This window comes from Myxine glutinosa, chromosome 3 (assembly GCF_964187855.1).
Source record: "Myxine glutinosa chromosome 3, kmMyxGlut1.1, whole genome shotgun sequence".
NCBI classification, from domain to species: domain Eukaryota; kingdom Metazoa; phylum Chordata; class Myxini; order Myxiniformes; family Myxinidae; genus Myxine; species Myxine glutinosa.
The window spans coordinates 64,417,380-64,436,612 of NC_136263.1; the positions used below are offsets into that span (position 1 = coordinate 64,417,380).

Here is a 19,233-nt window from a genome sequence, read left to right on the forward strand (position 1 = left end):
GAGTAAAATAGGCTGTATTGATTTTCTATTTTCCAGTTTTTCCAAAAACGATGGAATAATATTTACCGATATGAACAGTGATGTGGCTTTTGCTGAAATTCTACAAATACTGTTTAGATTTTGATGATTTGCGTGTGATACGATTTAACGGATGTTTATATAAATCGTTTAAAAAAAAAAAAAACCTTCAATTTCTGATATTTTTCCTTTTCATTTGGGCCTCCCAATTGAAGCCTCGCCCGTAGGGCGGCTACCGTTGCTAGTTAGATAAATGGGAAATTGATGTTGGTGACAGTTTCTGCAACATTTGATGTCACCGAATGTATTATTTGACCTCGTAACCATTCCACTAAGTCTGACCAATCAAATCTTGTGATCCAAACAGCTTCACTGTGATCGATTTTGAGCCTATGTTGTTGGTGTGATAATGATGCCGAGTTGACCGTTTCAAAATGAATGACATCAGCAACTACAGACCAATCAGCCTTCTCCCAATTATCAGCAAGATCATGGAATCCATCATTGCTTCGGATATGAAATCTTTCCTCTTCTCCAATGGCTTGATCTCTGATCATCAATTTGGTTTCAGACCATGGCCCCTCTACTCTGGGCATGCTGCTTCTGCTGCCTCAACAATGGATGGAGGTCCTCAATGCCAAACAGGAAATTAGAGCTGTCTCCCTCAACATATCACGTGCCTTCGATACGGTCTGGCACCCCGCTCTGCTCACCAAACTCTCCTCCTTTGGTATCCATGGAAATCTCCACGCATGGCTGGTGGACTTCCTCTCTCGTCGTAGTCAACGTGTGGCCCTGAATGGATTTCTCTCATCTCCCCTTCCTGTTCAGGCTGGAGTTCCCCAAGGCAGTGTGCTGGGCCCTGTGCTTTTTCTGGTCTTTATCAATGATCTCTCCGACTCTCTGGAAAATCCTCTCTATCTCTTTGTTGATGACTCCACTCTCTGCCGCTCCATTCCTCTTCCCTCACATCGGTAGTCTGCAGCCTCCTCACTCTCTGAAGACCTGGACAAAATCACAGTCTGGTCAAACAAGTGGAACATGTCTTTCAATCCTGACAAATCTCACTCTCTTACTATGTCTCTCCGAAAAGATCGACTGGACAACCCTCCCATCTACTTTCTCAACAATACTCTCCAATAAGTTCTGTCGCTCAAGCTTTTGAGTCTCACTATCTGCCATGATCTTTCTTGGGAAAACCACATTTCCAAGCTGGCCTCCAAAGCCAGTCGCCGACTGGGCATCCTCCGTCGTGTGAAGTCCATCCTCGGCACACCTGAGCTCCTCACCACATACAAGGCTTTCATCCGCAGCTCAATGGAATACTGTTCTCCCCATGGGCTGGTGCTCCTGCCTCACACCTGGCTCGGCTTCATGCTGTTGAATCCAAAGCTTTCAAAATCATTGGAATCTCCCGCGATGAAGCTATCTCTGAGGGCCTTTCACTCACTCACCGCAGGCAGGTAGGTGGTCTTTCTGTCTTCTACCGACTCCTCTCCAGCCTTGCTCCCCCAGCTCTCTCTGTGCTCTGTCCCCCAAATATTCCTACAGGTCGCACAAGATCTGCCAGCAACCCTCTGATGGTTAAACTGCCGAAATCTCGGCTCTCTGCTCACCTTCACTCTTTCATTCCTCTTTTCTCCCGCCTCTGGAACAAACTCCCACACTCCCTTCAATCCCACTCCTCCCTCCAGGTCTTTAAAACAGCTGTTCACCACCATCTCTTATCTTCCCCCATCCAAAACCTTGATCTTTTCTACCCCCGCTAATTTCACCCCAAATCCACTTTTTTGAGGTGACCTTTGTCTTCTTTCCTGGAAGTCCTTGGTGTCCTTACGTTTTATACCTATCCTGCCTCCCCCCAGGCCCTCTGCCTCCCACACATCTCCCGATGTCCCTGCCCTCAAATGTTGTGTTTGTGTGCTTCCTCCCCTTCTCTCCCCATCTTGTCGACCGCTCCCCTTTTTATATACTTTGTTTGCTTGTTTGTTTGATTTGTTTGTTTGATAAATGTTAACTCTTTCACGAGCCTCGACTCTGTATACAAAAAAACAAAAACAGAACAAATTATAATTTTACAGGTTTTACAGATACAGTATTGGCTGGGAGGATCGCCTATTAGTGTGTGCACTCACCTCTTAGTTATACAGCCTGGATTTGAATCTCGACCAAGCTTTTAACGGTCAACTTTGGTTTACATGCGTTGTCCCTCGGATGGACATAATGCTGGGTGTCCTATCTGCCAGCATAAGTTGGTGGACGTTTATAACCCACAGTGTTATTCGCAAAATCCCTGGTGTTGGCTTAGCGGTTAGGGTGCCGGCTTGGGATCCTAGGATCCTGGGTTAGAATCCCGATCGATCGCTGAATTAACGCCAGGGGGGTTGACTCAGCCTGTCATCCTTCCGAGGTCGGCAAATTGAGTACCAGCTTGCTGGGATGAATGATCACGGTGTGTACCCCGATTTAGAATAGGTGCACTGTATCCCTGCGCATCCTAAGAGCGTGACCAAGGGTTGGCGTCAGGAAGGGCATCCGGCCATAAAAACATTGCCTCAAACGAGGAACCATGATTGTCATGGGGCCCGCAAGGCTAACCCCCGCTCTAGCGGGGAAAATGGCCTTAAAACGATCATTCATTCATTCATTCATTCAGTGTTATTCGCAAAGACGAGGTGAGTTATCGCCGGCAACCTGAACAAGTTGCTTTCCTACTACCTTCAGTCGAACCTGGCCAGCTCATTCGTGAAAGACTTAAGCCAATAACTTTTCTTGCCTGAAGCTCCCCCCCTCCCTCCCCCCCCCCCCAACAATAACATGGGAATAATTGGGGTGACCAATGAAAATCTTCCGCAGTCGAGTGTGCACATGCACCTTAGTGAATGTAGAATTAATTGGCGCTATTAAATTAATAATCATACTCGTGGTGGTGATGGTAGTAGTAGTGGAGGATATAAAAAAACCACCTTTAGAGGCCATTTAGTAGTGGAGGATATAGTATTCTATTTATTTGTAGTTAAAAGGTCTTGCGTAAATATTCTTTAAGGATTTGGCGTTGTGGGTGTGACATCACGTCACATCACATGGTCATTGTGATTTGTATACATTTGCTGGCAGGCCTCAACTCCGAGGAGCTGTATGCATCCCTAGATGACATTGACGTTTGCCTGTTGTCTATCCTCAGAAGACATTCTCGACACAAGATGTGTGATCTTTGGATGAAGTCGCCGGATGCATTATGTTTTTTATTACTAATATAAAGCTGGCTTCCCTGCTTGTAATCCATTGCCATCCACTCTGGCCTTTTTTTTTTTTTTTAATACTTGGTCTAGGCTCGTGGAAGAGCTAGGCCACAGAAATTGGCTGCTTGGGTAGCCTAGAGGTATGCAAACTCACCTTCGAGCTGTGAAGCCCGAGTTAAAATCTCAGTCCATCTATAAGCTACCGTCCTGACATTTCACAGGCAGGGCAAGGCATCGGCGTGTGGCCCGTCCTTAGGATGGGCGTTGAAACAGTTGTTGCCTTATTCGACAAGTTGTACACGTTTTGCAACCTTGAGATTTTAACACGCTCCTCTTGAGAAACTTGATAAGAAATTTGGAATTGCTCAATTGGAATGCCAGGCCACATCAAAGTGGACCCAATGATCTCTGCAAGAGCTGCAAAGATGAGATTCACTCTCCATGTTGAATACTGCAGACAATTATCTTGCATACTATTGTTAATCTTTCCTCCAATCTTGAAAGGGAATACATCCATTGTATATACAAAATATAATCTTGGCCTCACTACCAAAGTAGCTGAAAGGGCCTCTCACATGCTTGCTGCAGGCAGAGAATGGTCATATAAAAGTTTCCAGATCAACAAGGAAACCATGAAAGAGTGGCTGTTTCACCTTTTTGTGTTCGTCAGCTTCGATACGGGTCAAAAGTTTGCCCAACCGACTGGCACTTTCATTAGAACAACACCACACACATTGATGGAGAACCAGATATGAAACTAGTTCAGTTGTGGATAAAGACAAAAGCAATCAGAGGTTTCTTACAGGTTGTTTTTTTCCCTGCCTGTGTTTTTCTTTTCTTTTCTTTTCTTTTCCTCTGAGATCGTGCCTCATAGAACAGCGAGGGCACAGAGGGTAAAAGGGCAACAAGCTGGTGCAGTGCAGCACTGGAACCACATTTGGACTCGACCAAGGGAATGAAGGAATGAATGGCACAAGGTGATTTTGCTGTTGTCATGTCGTAGGCACATATCTGTCCTCTCTGGTTTGAGACAGGAGTCTCAATCTTGTATGGAAAAATAAACGGATGAGAGGAAACCCATTAACTAGCAAGTAAAAGGGTTGAGTTGGATGGGGTTCATGGGGGTATAAAGGATTGTGGGTCAGGATGGACGATGATGCGAGTTGTCTTGAAGCCCTGGTGTGATTGAACAGCCTCAGGAGAGTGGTTCCACAAGTGGGAAAAATGATATAAAAAAAAAAACTGCCCGTCTGCAGTGTGAGAGCGACGAGCCTTGTGCTTCAGCCTCATTGCGGGAGACGCCGATTAATGTTGAGAGCTTTGGATTTCACGGAATCCAAGAGAGACGTTTGATTTTGGGGCACCAGCCCATAGGGGAACATTGTACTCCCATTGAGCTATGGACAAAGGTTTTTGAGGGCTGTCATTCTGATTTACCATGGAATGAGGGAGGCTTCTTTTAGAAGCCAGCTTTGCTACATATGGTCAACCGAGGAGAGGTCATGGCTAATGTTGAGATCTGAAAGTTCAATGGACTCAACCTCTTCCAGTGACTGTTCCTGACCATGGATGGTTTGATGATCCTTCCAGGTGACAAGGTGACTTTTTATCTCTTTTTTTCAGGATTAAAGGATGTGTTCCATTTATGAGACGAGGATTTAATCAGATCTGATTGATCAGATTGAGACTTCCAGTCCCTCGAGCGACGAGGCTTGCTTCGATCTCTCCACGGCATCAAAGTTTGAGTGTTTTCCCGTTCGTGTCTTTGTCAAATTTCCGCTGGGTATTTTGTTGTGTATGTGTTGTGTGTTTCTATTTGGTTTTGGTTTTGTAGTTGTTGCAAATTGTGTGTAATTAGTTGTTGTTTTTTTTGCGCCTCGTGCGGCCTGGTCTCTCCAGGCTCCCTCCCCCCCGTCGGTATTTTGTGAATATGGGTTCTTTCCTTCATAGTATTTGCTTGTTTCTTCGATTTTCTTTTCTCCCCCCGACCTCTCACGAACATCTTACCCTTTGTCCAGCGTTTTGAAAACAGAACAAACAAATAAACAAACAAAAAAAAAAATTCTATATTAATTCTTTCTCTCCTCCCGGACACGTGCTTGTTCGCTCTCCTCCTCGGCTCGACTTGTGCCCCACCCCATATATCTCGTTTTTCTTCCACCTCTGCTCCTGCTTTCTCAAATCCACATTCTCACTTAGAGACTTTTCCCAGATTGTTTTTCATGGTTTTGTTTAAATATTATTTAAATATGCTTAAACCGTAGCCGTGATGCTGACGCCCCCCCCGCCCCCCCCCCCCCAGAATTTCCATGTTTTAAACGTTTCCCAGTGTATACCCTGGATTAGAATAGGTACACCGTATCCCTGCGTGTCATAAGAGACGACTAAGAGGGTTGGCGTCAGGAAGGGCATCCGGCCATAAAAACATTGCCTCAAAAAGAGAGAGGACAATGACAATTACAACTACATATGGGCAGGGTACAGCCCAAAGTGGAGATCGGTTTCTGAGGTTTGGGACATGGAATGTAGGGACAATGACAGGGAGATCAGGAGAAGTGGTGGAAGTATTGGTCAGAAGAAGAGTGGACATATGTTGTGTGCAAGAGACGAGATGGAAGGGAAGTGGTGTGAGAATGGTGAAGGGTAGGCAGGGACAGAAATACAAGTTTATGTGGCAAGGGTGCCCAGAGGGCGTGAATGGTGTTGGTGTCGTGTTTTCTAAGGAGTTTGTAGACCGTGTGGTGAGTGTGACTAGAGTGAGTGATGGGTTGATGATGGTGAAAATGATGATTGGAAAGCTCTTGGTGAACGTCATCTCGGGATATGCTCCGCAGGTTGGTCGAAGCGATGAAGAGGACAAGTTCTGGTGTGCGATAGAGAAGCTGATGGAAAACGTGAAAGATGAGGAAGTTGTTGTGGTAAGAGGAGACCTAAATGGACATGTGGGAAGGAGTATGGATGGTTTTGATGGAGTTCGTGGGGTTACGGATATGGTGTGAGAAATGGAGAAGGTGAAAGGATTTTGGAGTTTGCTGATGGAGCTGATTTGTTGATTTGTAATACTCAGTTCCAGAAAGAGGATAATAAGCTTGTTACATACACGTCAGGTGGGTCGACGACAACTGTTGACTACCTGATGGTGCGTAGGCGAGATAGGGGGCACCTCCGGGACACAAAGGTGATCCCGGGGGAGGAGGCTGTTTCACAGCACCACTTGGTTGTCTGCGGCATAAGGGTGAAAGGTGCGAGGAGAGCTCGGCGGGTGAAGTACCAACCGAGAATGAAGGTGTGGAGGTTGAAAGAGGTGACAGTAAGGGAGGCATTAAAAGAGAGGCTGAGTAGGGTCAAGGATGATGTTGTTGAGCTTGAAAGTGGTTGGATGTCAATGAAAGCTAGTCTGTTGGGAGCCGTTGGTGAGGTATGTGGATGGACAAAAGGACCACCGGGGCACTCTGAAACATGGTGGTGGGATGATGAAGTTGGAAAGAGGATTGACAAGAAGAGGAAGAAGTTCAAGGAGTGGCAGAAGGCGAAGGGTACGGGAGCAGAAACAGCAGAGCATGAAAGTTATAAGGCAGCCAGGAAGGCTGCAAAGAAAGAGTTAGCAAAGGCGTAGGAGGCATGTAGGAAAATGTTCGGAGAACGCTTGGATTCGGAAGTGGGTCAGAAAGCAGTATTCAGGATTGCAAAGCAGATAGCGAAAGAGAGGTGTGATGTGATGGGGGTGAGTTGCTTGAAGGATGAAGTGGGACAAATCGTTGTTGACCCCGATGGAATTAAAGGAAGATGGAAAAGATATATGGAAATGCTGTTGAATACAGAGAATGAATGGGATGGCAACATAGAGAGTAACCCATTTTTAGGACCGGCAGAGAAGATAACTGAGAAGGAAGTTGAGGAAGCGATAAAAGCAATGAAGGGTAGAAAAGCGGGAGGGCCGACGGGAGTTGTGGGAGATATGTTGAAGGCAGCAGGAAGTTGGGGTGTGAAGAGAATGACAGAGATCCGTAATCTGATGGTGAAAGAAGGCCGCATTCCAGTGGATTGGGAACTGAGTACCCTCGTCCCTCTATACAAGGGGAAAGGTGACCCTCTGGAGTGTGGCTCGTACCGAGCGATAAAGTTATTGGAGCATGGAATGAAGGTATTGGAAAGGGTGTTGGAGAGGAGGATAAGGAAGAAAGTGAAGATCGACGAAATGCAGTTTGGATTTATGCCAGGAAGAGGAACGACAGACGCGCTTTTCATTGTGAGGCAGTTGCAGGAGAAGTACATGGAGAAGAGGAAGAAGTTGTTTCTTGGGTTTATTGATCTGGAGAAAGCATTCGATAGGGTTGTATTAGTATTGACATTGACATGGGCATTGAGGAAGCTAGGACTGGAGGAATGGTTGATCAGAGTAGTGATAGCAATGTACAAAAGAGCGCGCACAGCTGTAAGGACGAAGGACGGGAACAGTGGTGAATTTGAGGTGAAGGTGGGAGTGCATCAGGGGTCGGTACTAAGTCCACTACTATTTGTAGCTGTGATGGAGGTGCTGGCTCAGAACGTAAAGGAGGGTTTACCGTGGGAGTTGTTGTATGCAGATGATCTGGTGTTGATTGCGGAAAGTGTGGATGGACTGAAGGAAAAGCTGAACTAGTGGAAGGAATGTATGGAGACAAAAGGTCTGAAGGTGAATATCGGAAAGACGAAGGTGATGGAAAGTGGTAAAGCATGTGGTGAGGTGGAAAGAACTGGGAAGTGGCCCTGTGCTGTGTGTAGGAAGGGTGTCGGAGTGAACTCCATTCAATGTACAATGTGCGCTGAGTGGGTTCATCAAAAATGTAGTGGTCTGAGAGGGTCATTAACCAGTGTGGCAGCTACATTCAAATGTAAGGTGTGCACAGAGGGAGCTGTAGATGGAGGAATTGTTGAGTTGGATCTTGGAGACGGCGTCAAGCTGGAAGGTGTGAAAACATTTTGCTACCTCGGAGACATGCTGAATGGAGAAGGTGGATCAGACTCGGCAACGGTTGCTAGAGTGAGATGTGCATGGAAGAAGTTTCGGGAACTGAGTGGCGTGCTGATGATGAGGGGAGTGTCGTTGAAGCTGAAGGGAAAGGTGTATGCTGCATGTGTGAGAAGTGTTATGATTTATGGGAGCGCGACATGGGTAATGAACGTAGAGCAGCAACGAAGGTTGGAAAGGGTGGAAATGCGAATGGTTTGACGGATGTGCTGAGTATCGTTGAGAGAGAGGAAGACAAATGATGAATTGCGAAAGATGATGGGAATAGCCTGTGATTGATGCTGTGAAGAGGAACAGTTTGAGATGGTTTGGTCATGTGTTGAGGAAGGATGAAAGTGACTGGTTGAGAAGAGTGATGGAAATGAATGTAGAAGGAAGTAGAGGACGGGGAAGACCTAGAAAGACCTGGCTAAAGATGGTGGAAGAAGAAATGCGGGCAAGGGGGTTAACAAGGAGAGATGCAGAAAATAGGGCAAAATGGAGAAGATTGTCATGGGGACCGCAAGGCTAACCCCCACTCTCGTAGGGAAAATGGCCTTAAAATGCATGTTGTTGTTGTTGTTGTTGATGATTTAATCAGTTCCAGATTGGCAGAGGTTGATGCAACTGTAGTCTGCCTGGCAGTGGGATGGGGCCGACACAATGTGGAGTTGTCTGCAAAAGTGAAGAGATGGTTTTAATGCAGCTTCCTTAACTTAGCCGAGTCCTGCTCTCAGATTAATCGTCCCTTGTAGTAAACTGATTGTAAATGCTGGTGTCCTCATTGTGTTGTTGGTTAGTGTTTATTTATTTATTTATCTGTCCCTTTGCTTGTCACTTTACCTGAGCCTTTTCTGTAGATGCCTTTTCCCTGTGAACCGCCCCAGTACGCCATCCATTAAACACAGATTAAAATTTTAAATTATTTTGTTTACCATATCAATCAGTTTCTCATCGAGGAAGTAAACTGTGTGGGTTATGGATGGAGTAGATGAGGTTCGTTGGGGAGGAGGTGGAGCACCTTAAGGGAAGGAACTGCTAACAGAGTGGGTTTTGGAGAAAGCAGGTGAGGTTTATGGAGAGGAGGGAAGAGGAGGAGGAGGAGGAGGAGGAGGAGAGAGGAGAGGACAAAGGATAGGAACTGCCAACAGAGTTTGTTTTGGAGAAAGCAGTTGAGGATTATGAAAAAGGAGGTGGAGGGGGGGGGGGGACCACTTTAAGGGAAGGAACTGACAATGGCATGGATTTTGGAGAGAGCAGTTGTGGTTTATGGGGGGGAAGGGTGGAGGAAGAGAGAGTACCTTTATAAAGGGAATGAACAGCCAATGGATTGGGGTTTATGGGGAGGGGTAGAGGGGGTGCACCTAAAGGGAAGAATCTTTTGGAGAGAACAGGTAGGGTTTATGAAAGGGGGCACCTTAAGGGAAGGAACTGCTAACAGCGAGTTTTGTTTCAGAGAGCAGTTGAGGTTTATGGGGACTGGGAGGAGGGGAGCTCCTAAGGGGAAGGAACTGCTAACTGCGTGGGATTTGGAGAGAGCAGACTGCATTAATTTGGAGATGTTTCACGTTTTCTGGTGCTTTGGCTAATCGTGAACTACCCGTTCCATTTTCAGGAATACCCTGTTGTACAGGCACTTTCAAGTGGTGTTCATGTCACTGTAATTAGATGATGTTCTGTGGATGTATCCTTGCTGTCCTGCTCCGTGTACCTGAAGTGTCGAAGCATTTTGGTATTTTGTTGTGCTTTGTCAGCTGTAACTGCGGGTCAGGGTGGAGAGCGATTATTATCTTTCCGATACATGGTTTCTGAAGCAATGTTAACTGTTGTCTGTGTTTCTCACATTGATTCCCACAAAGCCCCCCCCCCTTGATCCACCTCCCCTCCCACCTTGTGCTCACACCCTGGCAGAACCAGCACAGGCAGTTTTTGTTGCTGCAAGTCTGGCATTTTGAGACGGTTGCTTTTGCTGAAGAGGCGGGCGGTCATGATGGATTGTTGGGCTTCCATGGAGACATTGGCTAACTGTGACTTTGCTAAATGAAATAAAAAGGAAAGGTTTCTTTGTCTTCGTCACTTTGTTCCACTGTCTGACTCAGCTTTTGGTTTTGGAGGATTAACCGCCTGATTTTTATTTATTTATTTATTTTTACCTTCTCCTTTGTTTAATATCTTGGTTTTTAGCCAGGTAAGAACAATTCGACAAACCGGTTCTTAACATTGCCACACCTTTTTGCTACCTGTGCTCATTTATTTGATAACCATGACAGGTTGCAAACTCCTTTTGTATTTGTTTTATTTTTGAATCGGTTTATAATGTTTAATCGAGAAAATATGGATTCGCTTTCTGCCTGTCTGGATGCATTGCCGTGATAGACATGGACCCGTGCTCGTTGCTGCAGAGTGGATTTCAGCATTCCGTACTCCGCTCGTGGCAGGAGTCCCAGGCCTTTCTCCACGCCGAACGCTTCGTGTACCCCATATTCGTCACGTGAGTGCTGGCACGTTGCCGTGCTCGGGCCGCTTGCTTTTGTCCTCCTCTGGAATGCCTGGCAAACTTGGTCCTGCTTGTTCGCTGTTTATGGTGTACTGTCTCCTATGCTTTTTCATCCCTCGCTTAATCACGGAGCGTTTGCCTGGATAACTGTTCAAACTTTCTGCTGAATGGTTTCACCATGTGGCCCCACAATAAGTCAACAATGTTTAAGACTTTTAAGAAATCATGCATTCAACATGGTCTCGTCTCTGATCATTGTAATCTTTTGGGGCTTTTATTTGGTTTTTATCTACAAGCCAATAAGGCAGCAAGTAATTAAGCTCCTTATTTGTTTTGATTAGCCATTGCTATCACTCGGTGTTGTCAGTCGTCACGTGATGTAAACTGTGTGCGGAGTTACACTATTTTGTGCTTTAAATCAGCCGTTTCTATTATTTAATTTTTTCCCTGGACATGTGGTATCTCAGAATGCACGGTATATTGAAACAATGTGCAAGGTTACCATGAACCTTGCGGTTAACCCTTGTTATGGGGAGACAAACAAAGCAATTGAACAAAGTACAAACCAGGGTATACAGCATTGGGCCCAAAGAAAGAATTCTCGATTATATCTTGCTTTCACATGACGAACAAGTACAATGGCTGCGGCTTGTATAAGCATGGAAGAAAAAAAATAAATCGAAAGCTGTTTTCAATATGCGCTCAATCTCCCACAATCCCATTTCCATTACCCCACCTGCTTCTGAGCTCCTCCCCTCACTACTCCAGCTTCATGCAAGGGTCATTCAACAAGTTCCATGGATGAGGTGTTAATTTTCACTTAACAACTGCAGTTTTTTTTGTGCAATGTATATGCTTGTTTTATTCCAATATCTTCAACAATTTTACGTTATTTGTTTCTGAATATAATCCAGAGGTTTAGCCAGCAACAAGTACACATTTAACTGGACACGTGCTCCTCATCCGGCTCCTCACGTCCATCACCATCTCCTCATCGGGCCTTCTTGCCCGCTCAGATGCATCATGGGAACATGATTGTTCGTTTGCCCACATTCGAGTGTCTGATTTACTGCCCGCTCAGGATTATGCTCATAAATATTCATATGTTCGAAAACCCTATTATCCCTGATTATTTATATATATATATATATATATATATATATATATATATATATATATATATATATATATATATATATATATATATATATATATATATGTATATATATGTATATATATATTGTACTCTTTCAATCAAAAATGAATAAATTAGAGTAAATCAAACTTGTGTAATATAAGGGATGATGAGGGATAACGAGCTACAAAGGTTTATGGTGAAGCATAGCAAGCACCGTGTGCTGTCTCTCGTGCTGGTAAGGAACCCCATGGAGAGGAGAGAATGGTGTGTGAAAAGGGGCAAGAGTGCTGGAGTGAAGCCCATGTGAATGAGGGGTGAATTATGTTGTGAATGTTTGTCGTGGAATGGATCAAACCTTTGAAAGACCAATACTTGGTTATAAAGTATAATGTTCGAAGCCGGGTGTTTGTAAACCGGGGACTGCTTGGATATAGATTAAAATTGCCATTTCTTTTCAACACCTCTTTTGTCCTTCTTGCATTGTCATCACATGGTAGTGTAATATAATATAATGTGAATGGGGAAAAATGATTGGGTACACTCCCTTACTGGAAACACCCGATCCCTTGGGTGTGGCGTCGGTGGGGCAAATATATTGTTGCGGATCTCAGATTACGGCGCTCCCCTTACCGAGGGGGGTTTAATCCCCTCGTCTATTTCACTGGCCGTCCGAGTCCTAGAATATATCGCGCTCCTTTGCGGGGTTGAGGTTGACCAGGGTGACTGGTCAATGGAGTCCCAGATACCTTCGCCAACCTCTCCGCAAAGCAGGACGATACTTCTGATCGAGCCACGGACAAGATGGAAGATTGCCGAGCGGTTTAGCAATCCGAGGCTCGAGCCGTTAGCAATAAAACTAACCCGATTATAGCGGTTGGCCAAATCGTGCCACAGGTACTCAATGGAGAAAAGACTAAAGCGACCGGATGAGAGGAACCAAAGAATGAGGAGGGTGAAGGAAGAACAAATATGGTTTATTACTATCTAAAAGAGGAAACGAAAGAAGGGAATATACAAGAAGAGGAAACAAAAGGACATAGGGCAACCTTAGACACTCTTATATAACACGCCCAGGACAAACAGACTCACCAGAAAGGTAGCTGGTAGGGGAGGAAGGTCCAGGCAGATGGTTCCAGGCTCCGGGTCCGCCGCGAAGAATGGCAGGCAGCTGGCGTCGTTGGCGCTCGACCGGACCTTACAAATGCGAGGGGCTGGAATGTGCGTACGTATAGCGTGCCAAACGCTCTCAAAACCGCGGCAGTTCGTATCCAAACGTCCCAAACGATCCTCCGCGCAATGTTCTTGTATTCGCCGCCTCTGCGCTGGTCTCTCGCATCTGCTGGTCTCCCCCGCATCTGCTCTCTGCTCTTCCCCTCTCTGCCTGCCTCTGCTCTCTGTCGTTCATCTCCGTGAAAAGGCTTTGCGCTCGCGCTTTTATTGCAAGCTTCGCGTATTAAGCCGCGTCCGCTTTGCTCCGCCTACCGGTGAACACGCCTCGGCCTGGATTGGTCACGAGGGTTAATTGTTACCTCCCCTCGTGACGCGTTGATGGGGCCACGCCTAGGTTCCTGGCCGCTCCTCCCTTCTCCAACTTGACCGCGTGCGTAATGGCGTCTTGAGACGGGCGCTGCAGCTAGCAGAGAAGCGCAATATGTTGTGGAGGGCAGTTTACGCCGCAATATGAATGGAATAGGAATTGGAGGAGGGGGCTAGGTTATTTGATTAATACAACGCCGATTCAACTATTGGAAACAGATTCTTACCTGAAACATAGACTAATGAAATAACTAAAGAAGAATCTATGGTGTCCTACGTGTTGTACATGGCCTAACTAGGGTGCAACCTTTACAAAGGGGGATATTTACAAGAATTATTATTTTACAAAGTGAAGGTTCTAAAAACCGTAACAATATGTTATGCTATGGCTAATAATCCCGCTGTCTACAGCAGGGGTCAGTAAACTACTTGTGCTCTGGCACGTGTACAGGTGAATATCGTAAGGGGGTGGTGGAGTTTTGTGCAAATGACCTGACCTATATTTGACCTATATTTAAATATGTTTAAACCGCAGCCGTGATGCTGACGCCGCCCTCCCCCTCCCCCCCCCCCCCCCTTCCAGAATTTCCATATTTTGAACGTTTCCCATTGTATACCCTGGATTAGAATAGGTACACCGTATCCCTGCGTGTCGTAAGACGACTAAGAGGGTTGGCGTCAGGAAGGGCATCCGGCCATAAAAACATTGCCTCAAAAAGAGAAAGAGAACCATGACAATGACAATGACAATTACAACTACATATGGGCAGGGTACAGCCCAAAGTGGAGATCGGTTTCTGAGGTTTGGGACATGGAATGTAGGGACAATGACGGAGATCAGGAGAAGTGGTGGAAGTAGTGGTCAGAAGAAGAGTGGACATATGTTGTGTGCAAGAGACGAGATGGAAGGGAAGTGGTGTGAGAATGATGAAGGGTAGGCAGGGACAAAAATACAAGTTTATGTGGCAAGGGTGCCTGGAGGGCATGAATGGTGTTGGTGTCCTGTTTTCTAAGGAGTTTGTAGACAGTGTGGTGAGTGACTAGAGTGAGTGATAGGTTGATGATGGTGAAAATGATGATTGGAAAGCTCTTGGTGAACATCATCTCGGGGATATGCTCCGCAGGTTGATCGAAGCGATGAAGAGAAGGACAAGTTCTGGTGTGCGATAGAGAAGCTGATGGAAAACGTGAAAGATGAGGAAGTTGTTGTGGTAGGAGGAGACCTAAATGGACATGTGGGAAGGAGTATGGATGGTTTTGACGGAGTTCATGGGGGTTACGGATATGGTGTGAGAAATGGAGAAGGTGAAAGGATTTTGGAGTTTGCTGATGGAGCTGATTTGTTGATTTGTAATACTCAGTTCCAGAAAGAGGATAATAAGCTTGTTACATACACGTCAGGTGGGTCGACGACAACCGTTGACTACCTGATGGTGCGTAGGCGAGATAGGGGGCACCTCCGGGACACAAAGGTGATCCTGGGGGAGGAGGCTGTTTCACAGCATCACTTGGTTGTCTGCGACATAAGGGTGAAAGGTGCGAGGAGAGCTCGGCGGGTGAAGTACCAACCGAGAATGAAGGTGTGGAGGTTGAAAGAGGTGACGGTAAGGGAGGCATTAAAAGAGAGGCTGAGTTGGGTCGAGGATGATGTGGTTGAGCTTGAAAGTGGTTGGATGTCAATGAAAGCTAGTCTGTTGGGAGCCGTTGGTGAGGTATGTGGATGGACAAAAGGACCACCGAGGCACTCGGAAACATGGTGGTGGGATGATGAAGTTGGAAAGAGGATTGACGAGCAGAGGAAGAAGTTCAAGGAGTGGCAGAAGGCAAAGGGTACGGGAGCAGAAACAGAGCATGAAAGTTATAAGGCAGCCAGGAAGGCTGCAAAGAAAGAGGTAGCAAAGGCGCAGGAGGCATGTAGGAAAATGTTCGGAGAACGCTTGGATTCGGAAGAGGGTCAGAAAGCAGTATTCAGGTTTGCAAAGCAGATAGCGAAAGAGGTGTGATGTGATGGGGGTGAGTTGCTTGAAGGATGAAGTGGGACAAATCGTTGTCGACCCAGATGGAATTAAAGGAAGATGGAAAAGACATATGGAAATGCTGTTGAATACAGAGAATGAATGTTATGGCAACATAGAGAGTAACCCAGTTTTAGGACCGGCAGAGAAGATAACTGAGAAGGAAGTTGAGGAAGCGATAAAAGCAATGAAGGGTAGAAAAGTGGGAGGGCCGACGGGAGTTGTGGGAGATATGTTGAAGGCAGCAGGAAGTTGGGGTGTGAAGAGAATGACAGAGATCTGTAATCTGGTGGTGAAAGAAGGCCGCATTCCAGTGGATTGGGAACTGAGTACCCTCGTCCCTCTATACAAGGGGAAAGGCGACCCTCTGGAGTGTGGCTCGTACCGAGCGATAAAGTTATTGGAGCATGGAATGAACGTATTGGAAAGGGTGTTGGAGAGGAGGATAAGGAAGAAAGTGAAGATCGACGAAATGCAGTTTGGATTTATGCCAGGAAGAGGAACGACAGACGCACTTTTCATTGTGAGGCAGTTGCAGGAGAAGTACATGGAGAAGAGGAAGAAGTTGTTTCTTGGGTTTGTTGATCTGGAGAAAGCATTCTTTCGGGTTCCACGCAAAGTATTGACATGGGCATTGAGGAAGCTAGGACTGGAGGAATGGTTGATCAGAGTAGTGATAGCAATGTACAAAAGAGCGCGCACAGCTGTAAGGACGAAGGACGGGAACAGTGGTGAGTTTGAGGTTAAGGTGGGAGTGCATCAGGGGTCAGTACCAAGTCCACCACTATTTGTAGCTGTGATGAAGGTGCTGGCTCAGAACGTAAAGGAGGGTTTACCGTGGGAGTTGTTGTATGCAGATGATCTGGTGTTGATTGCGGAAAGTATGGATGGACTGAAGGAAAAGATTAACAAGTGGAAGGAATATATGGAGACAAAAGGTCTGAAGGTGAATATCGGAAAGACGAAGGTGATGGCAAGTGGTAAAGCATGTGTTGAGGTGGAAAGAACTGGGAAGTGGCCCTGTGCTGTGTGTAGGAAGGGTGTCGGAGTGAACTCCATTCAATGTACAATGTGCGCTGAGTGGGTTCATCAAAAATGTTGTGTTCTGAGAGGGTCATTAACCAGTCTGGCAGCTACATTCAAATGTAAGGTGTGCACAGAGGGAGCTGCAGATGGAGGAAAGGTTGAGTTGGATCTTGTAGACGGCGTGAAGCTGGAAGGTGTGAAAACATTTTTCTACCTCGGAGCGTTGCTGAATGGAGAAGGTGGATCAGACTCGGCAATGGTTGCTAGAGTGAGATGTTCATGGAAGAAGTTTCGGGAACTGATTGGCGTGCTGATGTGGGGAGTGTCGTTGAAGTTGAAGGGAAAGGTGTATGCTGCATGTGTGAGAAGTGTTATGATTTATGGGAGCGAGACATGGGTAATGAACGTAGAGCAGCAACGAAGGTTGGAAAGGGTGGAAATGCGAATGGTTCGACGGATGTGTGGAGTATCGTTGAGAGAGTGAAAGACAAATGATGAATTGCGAAAGATGATGGGAATAGAGCCTGTGATTGATGCTGTGAAGAGGAACAGGTTGAGATGGTTTGGTCATGTGTTGAGGAAGGATGAAAGTGACTGGTTGAGAAGAGTGATGGAAATGAATGTAGAAGGAAGGTGAGGATGGGGAAGACCGAGAAAGACTTGGCTAAAGATGGTGGAAGAAGAAATGCGGGCAAGGGGGTTAACAAGGGGAGATGCAGAAAATAGGGCAAAATGGAGAAGATTGTCATGGGGACCGCAAGGCTAACCCCTGCTCTAGTAGGGAAAATGGCCTTTAAAATGCATGTTTTTGTTGTTGTTGTTGTTTGACCTGACCTATCACATATGTAAAATTTGGTGGTAATCAGCTCAGCCGTTTTTTTTTTTTGTCTCTGGCAACCTCGTTTGTTTTTTGGTTGTTCTCCGTCCAGCTGTCCGTCTGTCTGTCTGTCCGTCCGTCCGTGATAGGTTTTTGTTATCGTGATAACTTATGAACAGCTGAAGGGATCCAAGTCTAACTTGGTGTAAGTATGTACAATGATGCAAACTGAACTGATTAAATTATGGGGTCGTGAGGTTAAAGGTCGAAGATCAGAGGTACCGTTGGGTAAAAATTCTGTTATTGCACTATCTTGTGAACCAGTGATGGGATTTTGACCAAACTTGGTATTAGTACATAGTGTGATGCAAAGATGAACTGATTAGATTTAGGCATCAAAGGTCGGAGGTCATGTCAGGTAAAAATGTGATACGAGAGAACAGCTAAAGGGATTTAAATCAAAGTTGGTGCAAGTATGTACAATTTCCAGGTGGATGGACACACACACACACACACACACACACACACACACACACACACACACACACACACACACACACACACACACACACACACACACACACACACACACACACACACACACTTAATGTAATAGGATTTTTGAGTGGTGGGCAGGGGTTATGTTTTCACCGAATCTGGATCTTGATACAACAGTTTTAATTTTATTTTAAAGTGATTCTTCACCATTGTAATGTAATAATATATAATATTAGAACAGCACTCGGCAGAGCACATACCGTCGCCAGGCTGATCAGTTTGTTTTGTATCCCACTGATAGGCCGGATCTGGATTCGGACTTGAACCAAAATCAAATCATCTTGTTCTTGTCACCTAACCAACTCATCGACCAAGTTTAGTTATGACTCGTCCATAACTTTTTTAAATATGTTAAAATATTAAAACATATGTCACTTTTTGCCCGATCTCTCTGGTGAAGAATCACTTAAAAATTCTCTGATCCAGATCTTCACCAAAATTTAAATCAATTCTTCCTTGTCACACACACAACCACTCCCCCAAGTTTTGTCCAAATCTGTCCAACTTTTTGAGAAATCTTGTTCACAGACAAACAAACAGACAAGGGTGAAAACATAACCTCCATCCACCTTAGGTGGCGGAGGTAATAATAGGGCCAAAAACGATATATACAGTATCGCATATCTCAGTTGTGGACGGATTTGGATGAGTTGGTTCGACGATAATAATCCGATTGGTATTTGGAGGTCCCGATGCAGATCCGGCCCAACAGTGAGATACAAAACGTAAACTGTTCAGCCTGGCAGAGGTATGCTCTCTACTGAGTGCCGTTCTAGTTTTCAACAGTCGTGGCAATAATGGCAAAACTTGGTGAATGCTTGTCATGAGAAAGTGTTATTATTACAATGTTACATCCTGCAAAAACCTTTTCCCCTCAATTGGCCTGCTGTGCTTTTGGCAGTTGCATCCGTCAGTACATTGAGTGATAGGACTACTATATTTGAGGAAATTGTTGTTGTTGTAGAGGGCTCTCTGTGGCTTCATAGGAAGGAAAAATCTTTCAGCCAAAATCAACTGCACGGACTCCTGTAACAACAATAACGACCCCAAACCGGCAGCACTTACTTTCCCAACGAATCCCTGATTTTGTCATCCTTTCCTTGGGAAAGCTGTTCCCCACAAGCTCATCCCATACCCATGATCGTCGCTTGTCTCCCTACCTATTTATTTATTTGTCTGGCCCGAGGGATGTTGTGATGTTTTGTATTTGTACAACTTTTGGGTGAAATGATTAAACATTGATCTAACGCGTCTTCGTAAGTTCCCAAAAGTAAGCACCTCCATCGATCCATCTTTCCCTCCTGTAATGGTTTATTATTCTTATTCCAACCAGGGATGACCCGGATGCAGTCGAGTCGATTCCAAGCTTGCCAGGACAGAATAGGTGAGCAGCCTA

The 19,233-nt window shown here is 45.5% G+C and overlaps 1 protein-coding gene and 1 long non-coding RNA gene across 7 annotated transcripts in view; both read left to right on the forward strand.

The window, feature by feature from the left end:
* ALAD (aminolevulinate dehydratase) overlaps positions 1–19,233 on the forward strand; it is a 43,775-nt gene that overhangs the window by 9,537 nt on the left and 15,005 nt on the right. For 4 of the 6 annotated variants that reach the window (XM_068110692.2, XM_068110691.2, XM_078774140.1 and 1 more), the window contains 2 exons: positions 10,627–10,741; positions 19,171–19,221. In XM_068110692.2, coding sequence (XP_067966793.1) covers positions 10,629–10,741; positions 19,171–19,221 — 164 coding nt within the window. In that variant the 5' untranslated portion in view covers positions 10,627–10,628. Of the gene's footprint in view, positions 1–6,094; positions 6,179–10,184; positions 10,439–10,626; positions 10,742–19,170; positions 19,222–19,233 lie in introns of those variants that run through there. The other 2 variants (XM_078774138.1, XM_068110693.2) reach the window with 2 other exon arrangements.
* On the forward strand, positions 9,847–10,315 carry LOC144891320 (uncharacterized). Its single transcript, XR_013622844.1, has 2 exons — positions 9,847–9,982; positions 10,162–10,315. It is a non-coding gene; the product is annotated as an uncharacterized LOC144891320 (long non-coding RNA).